Here is a 22,801-nt window from a genome sequence, read left to right as displayed (position 1 = left end):
GACCAGCCTGGTCTACAAGAGCTAGTTCCAGGACAGGCTCCAAAACCACAGAGAAACCCTGTCTCGAAAAACCACAAAAAAAAAAAAAATGAAGAAGAAGAAGCAAAGCGCAGGGTGATGGAAGGCTAAGGCCGTTGGCTCCCGGCACCTTCGAGGACTGCATCATTTATACACAGTGAGACTGATGAAAAAACCATACACACGAGAGAATACAATACACGTCCAAAAAAGGAAAAAAAAAAGAAGAAATTAATAAAACCCAAAGCAGCCAGCTGGGGTTGGTGGCTCAGATCTGTAATCCCACCACATGGGATTCTGAGGCCAATATAAATGAGCCGTTTTAAAACAAAACCAAGAAAACACAATGATATTATAGTAAACAACGTGGATGCTGTTAGACATGAGCAGGCTAAGGAAAGCCTTTGAAGGTAATTAAGTTGAAACCTGAAATATAAGGCACAGGATTCCAGAGAGCTGGAAAGTACCTGGCATCTTGTGGACCATAAAATGAATGTGTGAACACAGATGAATCAAGCGCTTCCATGGTGGCTGACTTCACTTTAAAACAATAGTTTTTAGTAGGCGTGTGTGTGTGTGTGTGTGTGTGTGTGTGTTGTGGGGGCACCTGTAGTTACATAGTGTAACTACAACAGGAGACTGCAACAGGACTGTCGATTATACCAGGCCATCAGGGCTATAATAGCGAGAGACTCAATAGCAATGAATACACACCAATACATGCTAATTAAAAACCAAAACAACAAAACTGCTAGCAAGCAAAAAAATGCCCCAATTTGGCCCAGCATGGTGGCACATTCTCCCAGCACTTGGAGGACAAGGAAGGGCAGGCGGGTCTCTGGTCTGTTACAGGCCATCCAGGGATGTATACTGAGATACTACCTCAAGCAAATCCCTACAAACAAACCCAAATTAGAACAAAACAAAACAAAACAAAAAAACCCATAGCCCATAAATGAGCTGTGAGGGCACAGTGAAGAAACCACAGACATCTGTGCGCTTTGCTCTATCTGCCACCATTTTTTTTAGTCCAGCTTGAGCTTAGCCTAGATTGTCATTTTGGACCAAGTCAGTGGGCCTGCTCTTTTTGGGTGTGACATCCAAAGGAAAACCCCATCCCCCCAAAGGACAGGCCTACTGACTAGGTCCAAGATGACAGTTTAGGCTCAGCCTGTGCTGAATATTGTCAGGGTAAACAAAAAGATTACTGGTGTACTCCTCTGGAAGCGAAAGGAGCCACTTCCATTATCTTCCTTTGCCTGTGCAAAGGCTACCGGTGGCTCTCTGTTGACAGTAGCAGTGGTTATACATCAAACCATAGTAACCTCCCAGGCTCCTTGGGTCCTTAGTAACAGGTACCTGTTATGAATATCAAAGCCCCCCCCCCCACTAGATGTATTCAGCTAGCTCACTCCCCTCTGTGGCAGCTCTGCTTTCTAGTAATGGTAAGGTCGTTTTCTTCCAACCCGCAAGTCTCTATTTTTTTCTGCCCCCAAGAAATAGTCCTAGCCTGTCTGCTTTTTCTCGCCTTTCTGGATTCTTTCAGATGTCTCTGGCTGTTCTTATCTACAATAAAAACCTCCTTAATCATGGAGCCGACTTTTCTGTGTTTTTTTTTTTTTTTTCACTGCGCTCTAGCTTACAGGGTGCTTTGGGCTTTTCCCTCCGGCCCTAGAAAGAGTTCAATTCTCATCAAGGCCATGCTTTGCTAAACCTCACTACGATTAGAAATTGGGGAACCCTCAGGCAATCAGGCGGAAAGTACTCAGTCCAAAGGCAAGTCAAGGAGAGGCTGTCGCTAACACTTGAGCCACTAGAGGCCGCCCGAGAGGCGCCGCTGCGGTTTCTGGCTTCCACATGCGCGCCACAGTACCACGTGATCCACGTCTCTCAGACCCCCCCCCCGCCGCTTCCGGTAGGGGCGGAAAGCGGAAGTGTGGGAGGGTTTGCAGGGCGGGCTTCGGGAGGATGGAGCATTGAGGCGGTCTGGGTGGCTGCCGGCAGCACCATGGAGACCGTGCAGCTGAGGAACCCGCCGCGCAGGTGAGGGGGCCGTAGGCTAAGAGGAGGAGAATTGGGTGGGGAGGCATGGCGCGAACTTGCTGAGGGGAGACACCCGTGTGTAAGCTCCGGGCGGAGAGGGACCCGCGAGACAGGCGACCCTGCTGCAGGAGCACCTGCTGAGTGAGGGAGCGTCTGCTGACCGGGATAGAAAGTGGGTTTGGTCAGAGGGAGCACTCTCTGTGGGGGGACTCTTCTGGGCAACCTGCGGACAAGTTAGGGAGACACTTGCCGAGGCCGGGGGAGCCCCCCCTCCCCGAAGAAGAGACCTGAGGATTTAGCGTCCTTAATGCTGAGGGTGAGTGAAAGCGAACCCGCTGGGGATGAACGAGGACTCACTGTGAGGGTCCTGAGTCCCACAGACCGTGCGGTGGGGAACGATCTGTTGCATTGCTTCTGAGGGAAAAGTAGGTAAAAAAATTAGTTGGAGGTCCCATGGCTAGTCAGAGGGTTAAGCGGGAATTTTGTGTTCAGGTGGTCCTGTCCAAAGTTAGTGCTCCTGCCTTACTGTGGAAGTACCCGAGTTTCGTGGGTCTAGTAATGGACAGAGGGTTGTGGAGGTAGAGTTCCCAGGGGGTGTTCTGGGTGTCATCCTCATGTGGGGGTGATGATGGTGGTGTTGATGGGGGTGGGGGCTTTTGTTGCTGATGTCCCGAGTGCCTGCCTAATTCTCTTAATGTCCTCCTCCACCTTCCAAACCCAAAGTTGGGACATAGATAAGGAAAGAAAATACTTGAGGCTGGCTGGGTAAGCTGAGATCCAGTAAGTAGAGTTTAGACACAGGAGATCCAGCCAGACTGTCCTTTGCAGTTTGTCTCAATACTATCAGCTCCAGATTCTAGAAGTACCTGGGATTGTTTTGGGTCAAGATGACTGACTCCAGGAAGTCCGTGCTCCTGGACTGGTTGATGTTATGTGTGTTGGACCACTCCCCCTCACCTGGAGAAAAGCGCCTACAGCCTGAGGGAGTCATACTGCTCTCGGATGCAGCTAAAAACTTGGGTTTCACAGAGAAGACATTTGACTTCCTGTAGCAGAATGAGCACGAAAATAGGAAGTGTTCAGAATAAGGGAGTGCCCAGCAACTGAGAGGTGAAGGGAGGGGGTTGGAAGCCTGGGGAGCCCTCTTGGGGGTTGTTGGAAGTACACGAAGCATGGTATAAAAAACAAACAGCTTGTTAGTGTGGTGTGCTGAGACTGTAGTAGCGACCATCATTAGCTACATCCACAGAGCACTTGCAGGGTGCCAGGCACTGTTTTAATTGCTAGCCACTTCGCCTGTTCAACCATATGACATTGCTGGTGCTTGGTCACTTTTGAACTTGTTGAAAATGGTACTTCAGAATGGACAACTTACTGACTCATAAGGAGGATATCCTTGCATCCCTGTTTCGCAGATGATAAAGCCAGGGCACAGACAGGCAGGTCATCTGTTAGCTGCTCCCTAGCTGGTAAGAGGCAGAGTTGGAATTTTAATGTCTGGTAATCTAGTCCAAAGCCTGGCTCTTATAACTTCCCTACTCTGACATCTCTGAAAGTTACCTGCTACTTTGGGTCTTTGTATATGTTTATCTCAGCAGAGAGTTACCATATGTGTGCAGTCAGTAACCACTAGATTCGTTCTTTCTCTTTGGCTCCTTTCTCCACGTACCTTCATTTAATTAAAACGAGAATTGGGAATGTGAGTTTTGTTTCTCTCTTTGTGTTTGGTGGTTTTTAAGCAGGGGTGATTTTTCTGTTATTGTTTTGATTTTGCTCATCCTTGTATCTTTTGGACTTTTTATTTTTAAATTGTAATTTTTTTTAAAAAGGAATTTATTAGCCAGGCAGTGGTGGCACACACCTTTAATCTCAGCACTCGGGAGGCAGAGGCAGGTGGATCTCTGAGTTCGAGGCCATCCTGACCTACAAAGTGAGTTCCAGGAAAGGCTCCAAAGCTACAGAAAAAAACCCTGTCTTGAAAAACAAAAACAAAAAAACAACAACAAAAAAGGAATTTATTTATTTACTGTGTATATAGTGTTCTGCACCAGATCTCATTATTGATGGTTATGAGCCATTATGTGGTTGCTGGGAATTGGACTCAGGTCCTCTGAAAGAGCAGCCAGTGCTCTTAACTGATGAGCCATCTTTCCAGTCCTTACTTTTTAATTTTTTTATTTTTAGTTTTTCAAGACAGGGTTTCTCTGTATAACAGTACAGCTGTTTGGAACTTGCTTTGTAGACCCAGGCTGGTCTCGAACTCAAAGAGATCCGAGTGCCTCTGCCTCTGGATTGCTGGAATTAAAGGCATGTGCCCCTACAGCCCAGTTTGCCTTTTGGATTTTGTGTGAGAGAAAAGCATTGCAAGCCCAAATTGTTGGATGATTGGCACTGTCTTGTTCATTGTATCTAGTGAAATGCCGGGCTTTATTATCATCAGTGTTAACTGGCTTGGGTTGCCGTGACGAGTACCACACTTGTATGGTTTAAACAATAGAAATTAACTTTATTTATTTGCCATTCTGGAGGCTGGAAGCTTGAAATCAGGTGTCTTTGGCTTACAAATGGCCATCTTTTCCCCACATCTTTATGTGGTCTTTGCTCATGTCTGTCCCTGCCCCCACTTCTTCCGCTTACAAAGTCACTTATCTCCAGTAACAATCTCACATTCTGATGTTCTTTGAGTTAGAATCTTAATGTTTGTGTGAAGGACAGGGCATAGTTAATTTAGTTACCCTTTTGTTTGTTTTGAGACAGGGTCTTACACGATCGCTCAGGCTGGCCTCAAACTCACTAGCTGCCTCAGCCCCCTTAATAGCAGGCAGGAGCCATTGGACCTTACAGCTTTGTTATTAAAACTTTTCCGTTTATCTTTTATTTTTGCTGTAATCTGTAAAATTCTGTTAGAGGGATAAATGTGCATACATACAGTGGGCCTCTGGGAGTTCTGACATGGGATAGATGATTGAGAATCAGCCAGATCTGAGCACCAGTTCATACCGTTTCTCGTATTTGGAAAGATACAGATGTCTTCTTGAGAGATTCGGGTGGTGTGCTGCTCAGCCACCTCTGTGCAGGAAATACTCTTTGCATTCATGAGCTTGAAGTGCGTGCGTGACTCAGGGGCTGATGATGGATGGTGTCTTGCAGGAGTCAGTGATTTTAAGACGTAAGTTACCATTGGGTAATGGTGTAGTGGAAGGCTTAGGGTGCATTCCTGGGATGCTGGCCATTCTTGTGTCGGCTGACTTAGGATAGGGACATCACCAACATTTGGTGCACGTGCAATTGTATTTATTGGCCAGGCCTGTTCATTATGAGTAAGTAAAAACTGGTGTGGAATGTCACCTCTGAGTGAACTGTATCCCAGTTTCCCAAAGCAGACCATTTGGGTAATAGTCCTTGTCCTTGAACATTCAGTCACTTAGCAGATGTTTTGTAGAAATTTTATTTGTTGGTAGCCTACTAGTTATCATTTTAGATGCAGTTTTATTTCAGTGCACCTTTAATCCCAGCCTTCTAGAAGGCAGAGACAGACAAAACTCTGAACTTGAAACCAACCTGGTCTACAGTGCCAGTTGCAGGACAGCCAGAGCTAAGAAACCCTGTCCCAAAAAAGAAAAAGAAAGAAATCCTATCCTGACACCACAGAGAACATAGTAGATTGCTACTCAGGGTCATGTGATTGCCACCCTACATTGGTTGATCCATTTGGCAAATATCTTCTGACCATCTCTTAGTTTTTTGGCAACACAGATAATAACACTTCTTCATGTTTAAAGTGTTTTAAAAATTCTAGATGCAAAACAAAACTCCCACATAGGTTGTCTAAAAGAGCATTGTGAGCATTTGTTTAAAGTTTGTCAGTCTTATCTAGTCTAGCAACAGTCTCTTAGGGCCCAGGCAGTTTCCTTTGTTATTCTGTGGTCTCTGAAATAGCGACTTTGACTTTTGTTACACTATAAGAGTCAACACTTGAAAGAGAATCAGATCTCCTTTATATAAGCTGTGTTGAGTTTATACTTGATGAATGAGGTATTGTCCATTGTTTATACAGCTATGGTTGGGGATTTTACCAAAAACCCCTGGCATATTAGCTGTTCGCTTTAGTTTCTGAGGTCGTAGAGATATCACTTCTGAAGTTTAAAAGGAGTTTCACTTCAGCCCTTTTGTTTTGAAGCTGGGAGTTTTTTATGAAGTCATTGGGATTTCAATTTTAGGGTCTTTTGAATCTTCAAATGTCAGTGTAGCCAGTGTATTTTGTAGCTCTTCAAATCAAGGCATTAACTTTCTGTGGTTCTCCATTTCTTATAAAATTCTGCAAGATTGTTTCTTTGAGGTCACAGCTTGTTGGTAGTTAGTTGTACTTCATGTGGTCAGGCTTTTTTGTTTGTTTGTTTTCAATTTTATATTCTGGTTTTTCTATTTTTATTTAAAATCATTTCTTTTAAGAATTAGTATTGTTTAACTAGTTCAAGCCTTTTTCTGCTCAAGAAATTTACGATGTGGCTGCTTCCATATTTCACCAATTTCCTGAGCTGTCCTTTCTTTGTTGTCTTTTGTAGCTTCAGGAAACCATTGTGTAGAACACACACACACATTCACATGCAAACACACACACTTGCTCCACAGCAAACTATTTAAGCCTGTTAAAATGTTTTATTAGAGGCCTCAGAGTTTTAAGTTTGCAGTGTTGCTTTTTAACCTCCCCAGTGTCTTATGATTGTCTAGTGCTGCTGCAGAGTCTGAGATGTACAGGAGTAGTGAATGACTCTTTCGCTTCTCGGCGCTAGTGAAAGGTACATGACTGGCTGATCATGGCAGGAAGGTCTTAATGAGGTTGTTTAAACTCCCTGCAGTCAAGTCAGTTTGTACCTTTGGGTCTGTATAACTGTCTGCTTCCTACTTGCTGTTTCTGTGTTACCTATGGAATTTAATGGGTAGATAAAATGACCAAAACATTGCCATAGAGGGAAAAGGTCAGCTAGTCCAATTCAGGCTTAAATATACAGTCTTTCATTTAAATGTCTTTTTGAAGAGGTAGCTATGCCAGTTAAATTCATAGAAATAATTTACTTAATGTTTGACTCTATACTATAACATTTTAGTCACATAATACTTTATTTTCCGTAAGTTTTCTAACTGTAGAGAACTTGGTCCTCTTAAAGTAGACTCAGCCACTATAGGGCAGCTTCTCTCATTAGAAAATTCATATATATGTTGAACTGAAATTTGATTCTTAGCAGCTCTTCATGTTCTGGTCTAGAATGTGCTCTTTGGGTGACCCAGCAAAAGTAGAATCTCACTCTTAAAAGAGCAAGGGATGGTGGAGCACACATATAATCCTAGCATGTGAGATGGCAATCCTCAGGCAAGAGGATTTTAAGTTTGATGTCAATCTGGGTTACAGTAGTGAGAGTCTGTCTTAAAAAAAAAACAAAAAACAAAAAAACTCTTAGCTTGTCTTTACTGTTAGTTACCAGTAGAGAAGGTAGACTTTGTAGAGCAATCCCTAGAACCGTAACTGTAAAATAAACAATGTCCTTTATTTGTTAGTTGTAAGTAAGACACATTTTGTGCTTATATTCTTCACCCACAGGCAGCTGAGGAAGTTGGATGAAGATAGTTTAACTAAACAGCCGGAAGAAGTGTTTGATGTCTTAGAGAAACTTGGAGAAGGGTGAGTACAGGTAGAATCTATGTAGACTGCTGGGTCCGCCTTTCTCTTGGCCTACTAGCTGAAGGATGTGAGCCTCTCCTGGTGTAAAACTCAAGCCTGCACTAAAGAAAACGCCACATATTGGCATTGTTCCAGGGCGTGTGGGAGGTGCATCTACTGCTTGCAATGCCTTTTCAGTCTCCTTGTTACTAAATTTTGTGGTTTATCACTAGATCTAGTGATTGTCAGTCTCTTTAATGTTGCTTTTATTGTTTTCTCTTATAGAATCTGTGATATGTATGATTTTATGTAGCTATCAAAAATGTTAATTAGATTATGATTTATTAAGGTTTTAAAAAGTCAGCCGGAATGGTGGCCTGTACCTTTAATCCCAGCACTTAGGAGGCAGAGGCAGAAGTAAAAAGGAGTTAGACACAGGCAACTTTATATGCTGATCAGAATTTATGACGAGTATTTAATTACCAGTCAGTAAAAAAATTACAAAAATTCAATGTGTTTGTTGCAGCATTGTGAAAAATAGCAAATGAACTAAGAACTGTTTATGTCTTCTCAGAAGATTCAGCATCTCAGGTTGGGAAACAGTGGGCTTCTTAAAGTGCCTACTTCTAGTGGAGGTTCTGAAGCGCTGCTGCATGGATGTGGGTTGTGACTGGTTTTCTTTGATATAGTAGGACATTGCATCAGAGTTTCTTTTTTTGGTTTTTCGAGACAAGGTTTCTCTGTGTAGCCCTGGCCACCATGGAACTTGCTCTGTAGATCAGTCTGGCCTTGAATTCAACAGAGATCCGCCTGCCTCTGCCTCCACCACCACACCTGGCTATATCAGAGTTTCTTATATATACTTCTACATACCCTTATAATTTAATTCTGTGTATTTATTGCTTCTTTGTAGTGATCAGTACATTAAAATACTAGGGATATCTTAAGTGTTTAACTTTTGAATAGATAATAAATTCATGTGTTTCAGAGATAGTTATTGCATATATAAATGGGCATTGTTGTTTATGAAATTTTAATCCCTCTGGAACACCTCTGACTAATGACTGACTGACTGAATGCTTTTTTCTTTTTCTGTGGTGCTAGGGATTGCGCCCAGGTCATACGCATTGCTAGGCAAGCTCTCTGCCTAGCGAAGCCTCCCCTCCCCTCCCCTCCCTGTTTGAGAGTTTAGTGTTATTATATTTAAACACAGATCTGTAGTCATGACAAATGCACTTCTGGATTGCATGGAATAGATTCATGGATTACCTCCTTGTTAAAAACATTAGTCTTCAACTTTCTGTTAGTTGAAAAAAATACTCTTTGGGATCCATCAAAAAATCGAGCAGAGGAAGGAAGGAAAAGAACATGAGTTGTGACTCCCCGGGACAAGCCCAAGATGGTGGAAGACTGCCAGCTAAATGGCACCAGTAAAGGTATGCGGTGGCCAGAGCCACTCCTTATCTTTTGCCTGGGGTCTGTAGCTTTTGCTATTCTTGCTATTCTCCTGAGGCGATTAGTCCATGCCCCTTAATCTAACAATGTTCACAGATAGCTTTTGGAATATGTTATAGATTGGTGGGCATAATTGTATATGTAACTAACTTTTTTTTTTTATTTTTAGTAAAAGCATGCTAGAGTAATAACACACTGAAGTCACACAGACATGGGTTAAAAGCCTTGGTACCCTATTTATTAGCATAGTAGATGAGCTTATATTTTCGATCCTCACAACCTTCATCTACAAAGTAGGGATAATAACAAAATCTGTTACATGGTGTCGTGGAAAGTATGACATGACCTAATGGATGTTAAGTACTGTGGTTGTTGCAAAGGGAATGCTCAGTAAGACACAACTATTGTTTTTGAGTGTATATGCTGAAGCATTTTTCAGACCTTATGTCAAATCCAAGATAAATCTTAAGTCTTAAAGTACAGTTAGGTATTCTTATCAGGGACCCTGCTTGCTGGGCTTGATTTAGGAAATATCAAAATTATAGTTGGAAAATGTCAGAAATATAATGTGGGGAAAAACAAGCTAACTATGTTTTGTTTTGTTTTGTTTTTAAATTGTGTTTAGATACAGATGTCTTCAGCAAAGAACTTGGGAATTTCCCTCTAAAGAGCCTTCCTCATGCTGTCGTCTCATTGAACTTTTAAATGACACCCCAGACACTTGGATTTTTGTCATCCTGACTTAATGAACCTGGACAGGTTTCATGGAACAAACATGATACTGAAGGACAACCTTCCTTTCATGTACTTCTCGAATGTGATGCACACCGTCTTCAGATGTTCCTTCAGTGAATGGGTTGCGAATTCTCAGGGACTTGTGGCCTGTTTTCAATGCTAACCCTGCCGGAGAATTCTGTTGGGTTCTGGAGCTGTGGTCATGCTGTTTTGAAGAAGTCCTGTGGCTCTGTGTCAGGGCAGAGTCACAGCCTGAGCCAAGAGGAGTGGAGAGCACCTGGGATGTTTAGAGTGGAGCCTAGCATCCTTTTGCTTCTGTTACTTCTAAATTTTACACATTAGCTCATTTTTTCTTTTCTTTTCTTTCTTTTTTTTTTGTTTTTTTTTTTGTTTTTTTTGTTTTTTGCAGGCTTAGATTCTCATGTACTTTAGGCAAGTGCTCTATGATTGAGCTACATTCCCAGCCTTCATCTAAGTTTTTATCATAAGATGGTAACAATTTATTTTCATAGTTCCATAGCTAATTAGTAGTGATGACTAATGAGACTTGTGTGTGTTTGTGTTGGTCTCAGATACTGTTTGTTTCCATCTTTCTGCATTCATGCCTACTTTGATGGTTATGTGAAACAGCCACTTTGTTACGTTCATTCTCTGAAAGTTAAAGCTCACCGAATCTTTTAGTTAACATTGTAGGAAATTGGGTCCTAAGGGACTTGCGTGTATGTGGAATTTTAGCTATTTTTATTGTTTTGATGGAATACCTGATGAAAAAAACTTAAGAAAGGAAAAATTGTCTCAGTTTGAGGGTGTGTAATCCAAGATGGTGGAGAAGATCATGGTGGCAGGCACAGCCTGCAGCTGTGGCAGTGAGAGCCTGGGGCGACTAGGGAACTAGATAGAGGAAGTTCTAAGGTGGGGTATGAACCTCAAGGCTCACCGCTCACCAGCTTACTTCCAGCTTGGTCCCACCTTACAAAGGTCCACAATCTCCCTAAACTGCATCGTCTTCTAGGGACACATGAGGCTGTTAGGGATATTTCACTGTCAAACCATAACCTTGGACATGATTGTCAAAGCCTAACTTCTTCAGATTATGATCAGAGTGATACGTGGGATCATGAATCTTTGTTCATTATTCACAAACTGTAGGAGTTTCTTTGCTATCAGGATAGTGTGGGAAGTAGGGATATTGTTTTGGTCATGAACTAAACAAGTCCTCTTGGAAAGTTTGCTTTTCATTCCTAATGCATAAGAATAATGAGTAAAATCTCTACTAAATATTTAATTGTAGAGCAAAGGCATTAGCTTATTTGGTGAATAAACTATTTATAGTAAAATTGTAGACTATTAAAACATGGAAAGCTGTGAGAGCTTTTCTCTGAAGAATTTTGCTCTAGTGAAAGCAGACTTTCAGAAGCAGGGTGTGGGGAAACTGCAGTACCAGTGCCTGAGGAGAAGAAGAATTTTGCACCCAGCAAAACTTATTCCAGCATGAAGATATTTTTGCACATACAGGGTCTAGAATTTCAAAAAGGCCTTTCTTTGGATCACAGTAACAGAACACCTGCTAGCAGTGGCTAACTATGATGGCATTTAGTGTCAAACTAATAAATCTCCCAGAAGTGGAGAGTTGACTTGCTAATGGTTGGTCTGGACAGTTCTTATGGTCACAAGATGGTTATATTAGTTTCAAGTGCCATCCCTCTTGAGAGTAACCAGGGCAAGGAGGAAAGTGACACATGAAAATAGCCCTATGTCCTTGTCCTACTCAGGAAGAAAGTCTTCAGCGTTCCTGCCATGCAGTGGCTAGATCTAGGTTAGATTTTGCTGCTGGTTCAGTACCGGCAGAAGAGAAGTGGAGTACCGTGACTAGCAGAGCCTATCACGATTTCCCCAAGGACTAGCACACTGCTATCCTAATTGAGAGTTATTTTAGCAAGGAAGAAAGGACAGTGGCTGGGTCTCCCACATGCCAGCAGTTGTGTTTCTGTGGCAAAACAGGATTTGAGACTCTTGGAAAATCTTTTTATTCCTTTTTACGTATAAGAGCTTCAAATAGAACTTTACATGTGCTCCACATTCATAGATATTTCTTTTTTAAAGATGTTTTTAAAATCTACTTTGACATTGAGATAATTCATTTTTGGAAGTGGAAATGTTATTTTGACATCGTAGGTTACATTTTTTTATTTTTATTTTTGTTTCACCAAGATAGTATGTAGAAACAGATGTGTTTGGGAAACTTAATTATTTTAGCTTTTTCAGTTTTTTGAGACAAGTTTTCTCTGTGTAGCCTTGTCCAGGAACTTCTCTGCAAACCAGGCTATCTTTGAACTCACAGAGATGCACCTGCCTCTGCCTCCCAGGTGCTGGGATTAAGGGTGTGTGCCACCACTGCCTGGTGTGCTTGGGAAATTTAAAAAATGATTTTCTCATATTTCACTGAGAACTGTCCTGGACATTAATGAAAAAAATGTATGCAAGATTCTGGTGGCATCTCACTTGAGTACCATAACTGTTTTGTGAAGGAGTTTGTTGTAGTTTTTTGGTCGTCTTGGAAATGAGACAATGTAGGCACAAGAGCTCTAACTCAGGTGTTTACAACAATGTGTAGTAGTAGTGGGAAGCAGTCTTCCCTCTTTAGCTTCTAAACCTGATGTTCTTGTAGCACCCAGACTAAATGAACATATTGGTTTTGATAAGGAGCTTTTCAGGGAAGATGAGACAAAAAGCAAAAAGATTTGCATATGTACCATTCATCTGATACTAGCATGAAGGAGGCTTAGGTCTTGGTGAGTTTACATAGCATGTGAGAGGAATAGGGCTGTAGGAAAACACATGTATTGTGTTGATGTGGTGAGAAAACAAGCATTGTGTTCAGAGTTCGAATCTTAAACTCATAACTTATGTGACCTCTAAACTGTTAATTTTTACTTGTAGAATAATCACCTCTTTGCCTTTAATTTTTATTTTCAAAGGATAGGCCCAGATGTATTTTTTTATAAAGCAGATAACAGGGATGGTGCATAGAAGCTGTTACAGTCATTTGATAATCATAATTATCAGATAGGCCTAATAACTCTGGGTGCTGGGGTTAAACCCAGTACCTTGCAATGCTAGATAAGTGCTCTTCCTTATATGAACTTTTAGGGTGCCATCTTTTCTCTCAGGTACTTAAGCCATCTCAGTTTTGCAGATGTAGTTAAACTTGTCAGCATTAGGCACTTGGAATAGAAAGTAGACCTGTGGGTTGATTGTGCTAACCTGGTCTTCTGCGTCAGTGCTGTGGCTTTATAAACGGTCTCCTTCCCCAATTGCAGGTCTTATGGCAGCGTGTACAAGGCTATCCATAAAGAGACTGGCCAGATTGTTGCTATTAAGCAAGTGCCCGTGGAGTCAGACCTGCAGGAGATCATCAAAGAAATCTCCATAATGCAGCAGTGTGACAGGTAAAGGCTCGAGGGATCCTTTGACGGAATGTGTTTACTGGGATCATATAGTTTGACACCTACAGATTGACTTGCTGAGATGTTTGCAGAAGGCTGAGGCCAGTGGAATCACTGTGTATTTTCTGAAAAATGTGAGAAAGCTTGTATGTTTTTGTAGATAATTGCAGTTTCCTTTTTTGTGTTTTTTTAATCAATTAGTTCTTTTAGAGATGAGGAAGAAGAGACAGTGGTACTTTCTCTCTCTCTCTCTCTCTCTCTCTCTCTCTCTCTCTCTCTCTGTTACTTTCTTTTGGGAAAATTTTCTGCAGAGCTAGCTAGTTTGGTCTATAAAAAGGGAATATTTGTTTAGATATTAACCATTCTTTTTATTCGAGTCAAGAGTTCTTAAGTGTTTTAATTTTGAGGAACTAAGATTGTCAAATGCTATAAGCAGGAAGTTGGCCCCAGAGTCAACCACAGAAGAGCACGTGATCTGTGTGAAGTTCCATGACAACATGAGTTGGCCACTGATGGAGCAGGCAAACCCAGCACTGTCTAGATGTGAGAGACAAGTAAGGTTTGGGCAGTGCTAGGTCCGGGGAGTTGGAAGTGAGGATGGAGAGTTTTGCACTTGAGATGTCATCTGTCCTGAGGCCAGTTTTGTGAGACCAGTGTTACTTCTGTTTGTCAGGCTTCAGCCTTCAGTGGATTATGTGGGGCCAATGAATCTTGTTATTTTACAGGGACCTTAAATCTGCCCAGCTTTGAAGTACAGCCACCACTCCTCTTCTTCCCATTGTTTTTTTTTTTTTTTTTCGACACAGGGTTTCTCTGTGGCTTTGGAGCCTGTCCTGGAACTAGCTCTGTAGACCAGGCTGGTCTCGAACTCACAGAGATCCACCTGCCTCTGCCTCCCAAGTGCTGGGATTAAAGGCGTGCGCCACCACCGCCCGGCTCCCATTGTATTTTTTATTTTGTGGTTATTGTTTATTGTTCAAAAGCCTCCATCCCCCCCCCCCCGCACTGGGTTGGTCAGAATTAAGTTAGCAGTTTTTGTTTTTCTCTGTATGATTTACTTTACTCAAATGCTTTTTAATTGGCAAATTGAGACTGTATATAAAGAGTATAGAAATGCTTCTAAATAAAGTGGTTTTTTTTCCCCCCCGAGATAGTGTTTCTCTGTGTAACAGCCCTGACTATCCTGGAACTCACTCTATAGACCAGGCTGGCTTTGAACTCAAAGAGAATTGCTTGCCTCTGCCTCCCCAGTGCTGGGATTAAAGACATGCACCACCACTGGCCAGCATTTTTTTTTAAAAAATTAATTTTAACTTTTTTATGCATATGCCTGCATGAATGTATGTGGACCATGAGTCCCTGAAGACAATGGAGACCCAAAAATGGTATGAAAGCCCTGGAATTGGAGTTATAGACAGTTGTGAGTTGTGAGCTGTCATGTGGTTGCTGGAATCAGAACCTGGGCCCTCTGTAAGAGTATCATGTGCTAAGAAGTGATGCTTTGAAGATCCTTCTCTGCATTCAGCCTTCTAAGAAAAAAAAAAAAGACAGGGCAGAATCCTTGTGTTCTGGGGGTTTGTTTGTTTGCTTCTTTTATTTTTATGTCACTGTCTTTTGAGTAAGGGGAGGGTATAGGGGACTTTTGCCTGATTTACTAGAGAAAAGCAGCTGGAGTAAGAATATCAGAAGTTTCCCTCCATTTTCTGGGCATTCACAGGCTAGGCATGTATAGTTCACGAGAGTACAGGGCTGCATAGAACAGATCCCAACAGTGTGTTTGGGCAATAAGGAACACGGCTGCAGGAGGAGAGGGAAGAGAGCACACAGGACAGTTGTGAGCCACAGGGACTCAGTTACCTGTGCTTTGACTGTTTTCCTTCTGTCCTTGTCACTGGCATACGTTCAGGAAGCCAGGGTAGTTTTAGCATCTTTGGTTGCTATGCAGCCTGGTTTCCAATAGCAGTCCTGCTGTTAATGCTACAAATTGTCAGGACAGACTTTCATTTTACTAGGGTGTTTGAGTTCTCAGAAATTTAAGACTTAAAGTTCCAGTTTTAATATTAAATATTCTTTCTTTATATTATATAGTGATGATTTTGTTACTCCCAATTATATTATGACTTTTGGAGAAAAAAAAGATTGCTTTCTTTTTGGTAAAATCATCATTGTTATATATCCCTTGGCACATCTTTCCTTGTCTTTGTAGGGGTTTAACTGTGATTACTTTATTGTTTTATAGCTTATCTCTCTCTTGTAAACAGGACACACACATACACACAGATGCATAATTTTTTTTTTTTTTCGTTTTTTGAGACAGGGTTTCTCTGTGTAGCTTTGGAGCCTGTCCTGGAAGTCACTCAAACTCACAGAGATCCTCCTGCCTCTGCCTCCTGTGTGCTGGGATTAAAGGCCTGCACCACCACCGCCCAGCAAGCTGCATAAATTTTATGTATATGGGTGGTTTGCTAGCATGTATATCTGTGCACCACTTGCATGCCTGGTGCCTGAGGGTAGAAGAGGGTGTCAAATCTCCTGGAACTGGAGATACAGACAGTGGTGAGCCACCATGTGGGTGCTGGGAACTGAACTCCAGGTCCTCTGGAAGATCAGCAAGTATTCTTAACAGCTAAGCCATCTCTCCAGTCCCAGGACATATTAATGTTATGTATTAAATATTCCTCTAACATGTTCTAGGGACTTGTGGTGCCATTATTTCTCAAGCTTCCTCATAGTGGATGGTCATTTAAATTGTATCTATTTTCTCTTTTATTACCATTCTGTGTTGGTAGCTAATTTTTTGAGAATCTGTGATTATTTTCTGAGGATAAATTATATACTTATACATTTCCCTTGTTTTGAATCTGTGTTATTCTTAGGAAAAGTAATCTAATTTCAGGTTCTTATCAGGAGATTGCTGTGTTAGTTCTAACTAGAAATAATTCATTTTTTGAGATGTGAAATTACTTTTAATGCATTGAACAGAACAAATTGAAATGTTTAAAGGGTGTTTCACTAATTTGTATTGTGTTTCTCTCCAGCCCTCATGTAGTCAAATATTATGGCAGCTACTTTAAGAACACAGACCTCTGGATTGTTATGGAGTACTGTGGGGCTGGTTCTGTATCGGATATCATTCGGTTACGAAACAAGACGGTATGTTTACCTCCTTAAAGGGCTGCTGGGCCAGCCTTTTTGCCATCTTTTGTCTTCACATGCCGCTTCTTCACCCAGAGAAATGACTGTCAGAGGCTTCCTTTTCCTTGGGTCTTTGCTCCTTTTTCCTCTCCTCCTTCCCACCTCAAACAAAGACAGAATCTCAGTATGGTCTTTTACTTTTGATCCTTCTGCTCCAGCCCAAATGTTTGGATCGCAGGACCTTGGTACCATGCTCAGTTCTCTCTTAAATGTGACAGTTTGATATTGACTCATTCCAGTGATTTTTGTTTACTTAATTAGGTGAAACAATTATCAAATCATGGTTTGGTGATGAATTTTTATATTTTGAGACAGGGGTTTCATGGTGGAGAGTAACCTGGAACTGACAATGTAGCCCAGGCTGGCCTTGAGCTCACACTCCCCTTAAGTGATTCTCCTTACTATATCTGGCAGTTATAGGATGACTTTTAAAAAAATATTTGATTTTTAAGAGTTATGAGTCTGAGTAGGTTTGTATATATGTGTATGGGCACTCATAGACGCTGGGTTCTGCTTACCCTACAGCTGGAGTTAAGAGGCAGTTAGGAGCCCCACAGTGGGGGTAGTGGGAATCAAGCCTGGGTCTTCAGGAAGAGCAGAGTGCTGCTCTCTTAATAGCTAAATCATCTCTCCGCCTCTAGAATGAGTTTTAAGTGTTTATTTTTGGATTTGAATTTGTCTTCCTACCAAGTATAACCACAGAATATTTTTTTTCTACTTGCTGTTGAACTATAAAAGAGTAGTTGTTGCGCAAGCTAGTTCCAAGACAGGCTCCAAAGCTACAGAGAAACCTCTTTAAAACACACACACCCACAAACCAAAATCAAAACCAAAACAAGCAAACAAACAAAAAAGAGTATTGTGCCTGAGATTGTAGGATTGGACCTAAGAGTCATGGATTCTAGTTTTTTGTTGCAGAATACTGCTGTAGGCATTAGGGATCCAGCAGTAAGGTAAGAGACCACAGCGTATGGTGTATGATGGCGTATGGTGCTCTTATGGCAGTACAGCTTCTAGTAGGGAAACAGTAAGCAAACAGGTGGCAGCTGGGAAGGAAATGCGAGGTAATGGGAGGTGCTCTGGAGAGAATCAGTAGGGATGGTGATGGGAGAGTGGTAAAGAGTCTTGGTGGGCAGAGCAGCAGGAGCAGACTCTCCTGCAGGGACACTGTAGGTAGGAACCGGCCAGTGTGAAGACTCCAAGGCTGCAGTGTGTTTGGTATGTTTGCAGCCACCGGAATGGGGGATTAGACAAAGGGGACTTTAGGTTTGAAAGGTGGACAGGCTTGATGATGTTGGGTCTGGTAGGTCATGTGGCCATCAGACCCAACTGATGGGTGAGTGTTTTCCAGGTACAGAAGGAGCATGTCTAGATTCTAAGAAATGAGGGAGTCATCTGATAGGCTGTTTGAAAAACAGCTCTAGTTTCTGTGTGGATTGTTGAAACGGGAAATTTTAGCTCTTGGTGGTTTTGTTTTTGGTTGTAAGAATGGGAGTGGTCATCTCCATATCAAGTATTTGGAATGTTGTAAAAATTAGCTTAAGTATGAAAAAGTATACTGTAAATCATGAAGTATTCTATAAATTATAAGATGGGACTGTGTTGAAACTCAAGTTATAAATTTTGTATCATATTGTTTCCTTTTCTTAATTTACATTATTGGGAATTTGTATGTTTTCTTTATTAGACAGTAAGTTCTTCAGCCAAGAATAGTGCTCTGACATAATATATATTTCTAGTTCCAAATGGTCAGTTCTGAAAAAAATGTATACAAGTAACATGCAGATGGAGGAGGTTATAGTTATGTTTTAGGAATATTATAAATATGTATATATATTATACACACACACACATGAACATAACAACAATGATAAAAGAGGCCAGACGCAGAGAGCAAAGACTGAGAGGCTTTGGAGGGAAGGAAAGAAGGGAGGAGATTGATATATTATAGTCTCAAAAAGTGAAATAAATAATTTAAGAGATGTTGAAACCTTGACTAATTTGTTGATTTAAAATTGAAACCCCAAGGGGCTAGAAAGATGGCGCAGAGGTTAAGAGCACTGACTGCTCTTCCTGAGGTCCTAAGTTCAATTCCCAGCAACCACATGGTGGCTAACAACTCTGTAATGAGATCTGGTGCCCTCTTCTGGCCTGCAGGAATACATGCAGGCGAACATTGTAAACATACTAAATAAATAAATCTTAAAAAAAAAAAAATTGAAGCCCCAGGCTGTGTGCAGCACCAAGTTGTTTCTGGTTTCTCAGCAGTCTAGAACTAACTCTGTTGGTGATTTCTGTAACTTCTGATATCTTAATACTAGTTTATTAGTCTAGGTACTTAATTAGTTTGCTGTGTGTTATATAAAAACTAGGGTGATAGCCTCCAGCCACAGGGGACTAGAAATATTGTTTAAGGTTGAAGAATTATGACTACAGAAAGATATAAAACCTTTAAATATGTATCATGATAGAACCTGTCTCAAAGAAATAATCATGTTGGAATGATGATACAGTGTTCGGTGAGGATGCCCAGGCCGAGAGCCACAGACACCACACGCTCTCTCTGACGTAGGTCTGTTCTGATGTGGATCGTAGCTTCTTATGTTGTGGAAGTGCTATCCACATGGGGTAGGGGGGTAGGAAAGGGCCCATGAAAGGGGAAAGCCTTTATTTTAAGCAGAAAATTACTGTATAATTAAATATAGGTAGGTGTTAGATGGATTTAAAACCTAAAAAATTCATGATTAAGGTCTTACCTCCTGTGAGAAATTTTAAATTCCTGATTGTGTTCTTTTAGGAATTGCTGTTCAAGTTCACTTGCAGGTGGCTTTCCTCTTCTGGTTATTAGCGCTGCTGCTGCTGTGGCATTCTGTTTTTGTGTATTTCTTCATGTTAAACTACTTCCACTGGATTTCATTTTTGTTCTTGTTTGGATGCTTTCCCTCTTTACTAGTTCTCATTATGCAAGTTTAAAGCTTGGACTAAAGGTAAAGGAAAGTGTGCCAGAAGTACAGACTGGGTCTCGCTAACCCTGGATCCTCTTGTCCACAGCTTACTCCTGAACGTGGGTTGTTTGCCAGACCAGGAATTAAGTGAGAGTTGGATGGATTTTGCTTAGGATTTGGGTGTGATCTGCAGAGTCAGCATCTGGTCTGATCAGAAGCCCTGTGCTCATCTTCAGCAGTCAGTCACTCTAGCCCAGTGGTTCACAACTCCCTAATGCTGCAACCCTTTCCAACCCTTTAATATAGCTCCTCATGTTGTGCTGATTCCCAGCCATACAATTATCCCATTGCTACTCCATAGTTGTAATTTCACTACTGTTATGAATCGTAATGTAAATATCTGATATGCGATTCCAAAGGGGTTGTGACCCACATTGTTCTAGAACTATTTCTTGGTGCTTGGGGTACAAAAGTAAGCAATAAAAGACATTTTTTTTTTAATGGCGTGTGTGTCTGTATTTAGGAAGACTGCATAGTATGTCAGGTTGTCTCCGTGCTGACAAGATAAGGAAACAAAATGACCAGGCGTGGAGAAGGAAAGTCCTCTGCTGTTCTGATGAGTAGACAGACAGTGAAGAAAGCCAGAGTTCAGATGTGTGGATGAAGAGGAGAGCCATAAGGAAGAGGGAACAGGCAGGGAATCGGAGAGAGAGGGACCGGAGTGTGGCCAGAACAGCTGTGCGTCAGTTTGGGTGTAACTGCTCCCTTTTCTGATGTGTGGTGTGAACAGGGTTGGGACTTCTTACTGTTTTTTGTTTGTTTTTTAGTTAACAGAAGATGAAATAGCTACAATATTGCAATCAACTCTTAAAGGTTTAGAATATCTTCATTTTATGAGAAAAATACACCGCGATATCAAAGCAGGAAATATTTTGCTGAACACAGAAGGCCATGCAAAGCTTGCAGATTTTGGAGTCGCAGGTCAACTTACAGTAAGTAGAAATGGTGACTGGTACCAGTACTTTAGGCTTCTTCTCCAGAAGGCAATTTCATTGAGTGATTGATTTTATGTATGTGTGTGTGTGTTTATGTGTATGAGTGAGTGAGTGAGTGAGTGATATATGTTCATGTATATGCCTGTGAATATGCATGTGTGTATTTGTGTTGTCTGGAAGCCAGAGTCCATGTTGATTGTCTTTCTTAGTTAGTTGTTCTCCACTTTACTTTCTGAGACATGAGATACTGTCCTTCACTGACCTGGAGGTCATTGATGCAGATAGGGTGGCTGGCCAGTATGCTCCAGGAATCTGCGTGCCTCTGCCTCTGCCTCTCCAGTTTGGGATTACAGGCGTGTGCTTTAGCATCTGGCTTCTTGTGTGGAGATGGAGAACTGTACTCAGGTTGTCATGTTTACCTGCAAATGCTTTACCAACTGAGACATCATCCCAGCCCCTACTTATTTTAAAAAAGAAATACTTAATCTAATTGTGTTAATACCAATTTGTAGAATTTACAAGTAATTACTAAATAGCTAATAGGAGTTTTAGATCTTTTCTGGGGTTTGGGTTCATGGTTTAGCTTGTATAAAAATGGAAACTAACGTAAGACATGAATATTAATCTAATTCTAATGCATCAGGGACATAAAGGAAGACAGATTGGAGCAGGCTGCTTTCCTTCAGCAAGGCAGAGAGCCCCAGCCAGCCTCCAAGCAGTTCAGTCACTGTGCTGGAAAAACTTGCGCTTGCTTCAGTGCTGTCTCTCGCTAGTGCTTGCCAGGGAAAAAGAAAGCTGTTCAAAACAGGAGGACTAGAATGGTCTGGCTTTGTAAAATAATCAGCTAAATGTAAATGTCTGTGCAGAAAAATATTCTATGTAGATCAACACAAGTCTCCAACAGTATCATGCTGAGGGTTTTCTTCGTGAATATTGAATGCTTCACTATCCCTTCTCCACAGCTACAAACTTGTTTGTTTGTTTGTTTGTTTGAGACCAAGTTTCACTGTAGCCCTGACCAGGCTGGCCTTGATAGAGGTCTGCCTGTCTCTATCACCCAAGTACTGGAATTAAAGACGTGCACCTGGCTCCTGTCCAACTTTTTAAGTAGGTGATGTCCAGTTTCTTTTGTCGGTTATGCTTCTGGTGCTGTAGCTAAGACATCATGACCTTGTGCAAGATCTTTATGTATTTAGTGGTTTTAGCTCTAACATTTGCTTTGAGATGAGTTAATTTTCATGCCTTGAGGTAGGTATCCAGATACATTCTTTTGTGTGTTGATAACTGGTCATTGACCATTTCAATCACTTGTTGCTAAACCTTAAGCTTTTTTTTTGTTGAATTATGTATTGGTACTTGCTGGAGATCAAGTCTGGGTTTATTTCTGGAACTTTGGTTATATTCTGTTGTCCTGTATGTAGGTCATTATGTCAGTACTTTACTGTCTTGACTTTTACAGCTCTGGTTAAACGTGAAACCTTCAGTTTTGTTCTCCTCTTTAAGACTGTTTTGGTTCTTCTGGGATCCTGCATTTCTCTCTGAGTTTTAGATTAGTGGTTTATTTTTGTAAAAGAGATCATTGGGATTTTGGTAGATACTGCGTTGAGTTATAAGTCAGTTTTAAAATTACCATCTTATTATTAAACCATCTAATTCACATACCCAAAATGTTTTTGCACTTACTTACATCTTTCATTTACGCTAATATTATCATTCGTACAGTAAGCATTTGGCCTTAATTTGGCTAGTTCATTCTTTAGTGGTTTGTTCTTTTTGATACTATTTTAAGTAAAACACTCACTCTTTGTTTTCGAATTGTTCATTGTTAGTGCATGCGAGTGTGGTTGTTTTTTGTAGAGCTTTTTTTAAAAAATAAATCTTTATTATGTATGCAGTGTTCTGCATGCATGTACGCTTGGACACAAGATCTCATTATAGATGGTTGTGAACCGTGATGTGGTTGCTGGGAATTGAATTCAGGACCTCTGGAAGAGCAAGTAACCAATGCTTTTAACTGATCCAAAGGTCTGGAGTCCTACTGAGTCCTACTGAGCTTGTTTATTGCTAGTTTTCATTTTTAAAAATTGTGTGTGTGGGGCTGGAGAGATGGCTCAGAGGTTAAGAGCACTGACTGTTCTTCCGGAGGTCCTGAGTTCAATTCCCAGCAACCACATGGTGGCTCACAACCATCTGTACTGAGATCCGGCGCCCTCCTCTGGCGTGCGGGCATACATCGAGGCAGAATGTTGTATACATAATAAATAAATAAATAAATCAAAAAAAAATTGTGTGTGTGGCCGGGTGGTGATG

General features: G+C 41.3%; 1 protein-coding gene across 1 annotated transcript in view; it reads left to right on the top strand.

Annotated features, from left to right (window-relative positions):
- Window positions 1-1,958: 1,958 nt before the first annotated feature.
- Stk4 (serine/threonine kinase 4) overlaps window positions 1,959-22,801 on the top strand; it is an 89,068-nt gene continuing 68,225 nt past the window's right edge. The window contains exons 1-5 of the mRNA XM_005362942.3: window positions 1,959-2,061; window positions 7,661-7,741; window positions 13,231-13,359; window positions 16,395-16,509; window positions 20,324-20,488. Of these exons, the coding sequence (XP_005362999.1) occupies window positions 2,027-2,061; window positions 7,661-7,741; window positions 13,231-13,359; window positions 16,395-16,509; window positions 20,324-20,488 (525 nt within the window). The 5' untranslated portion in view covers window positions 1,959-2,026. The remainder of the gene's footprint in view (window positions 2,062-7,660; window positions 7,742-13,230; window positions 13,360-16,394; window positions 16,510-20,323; window positions 20,489-22,801) is intronic.

The sequence above is a fragment of the Microtus ochrogaster genome, linkage group LG8 (assembly GCF_000317375.1).
Source record: "Microtus ochrogaster isolate Prairie Vole_2 linkage group LG8, MicOch1.0, whole genome shotgun sequence".
Taxonomy (NCBI): domain Eukaryota; kingdom Metazoa; phylum Chordata; class Mammalia; order Rodentia; family Cricetidae; genus Microtus; species Microtus ochrogaster.
Note: the sequence above shows the minus strand (reverse complement) of the source record. Positions and strands in the feature narration are given on the sequence as shown.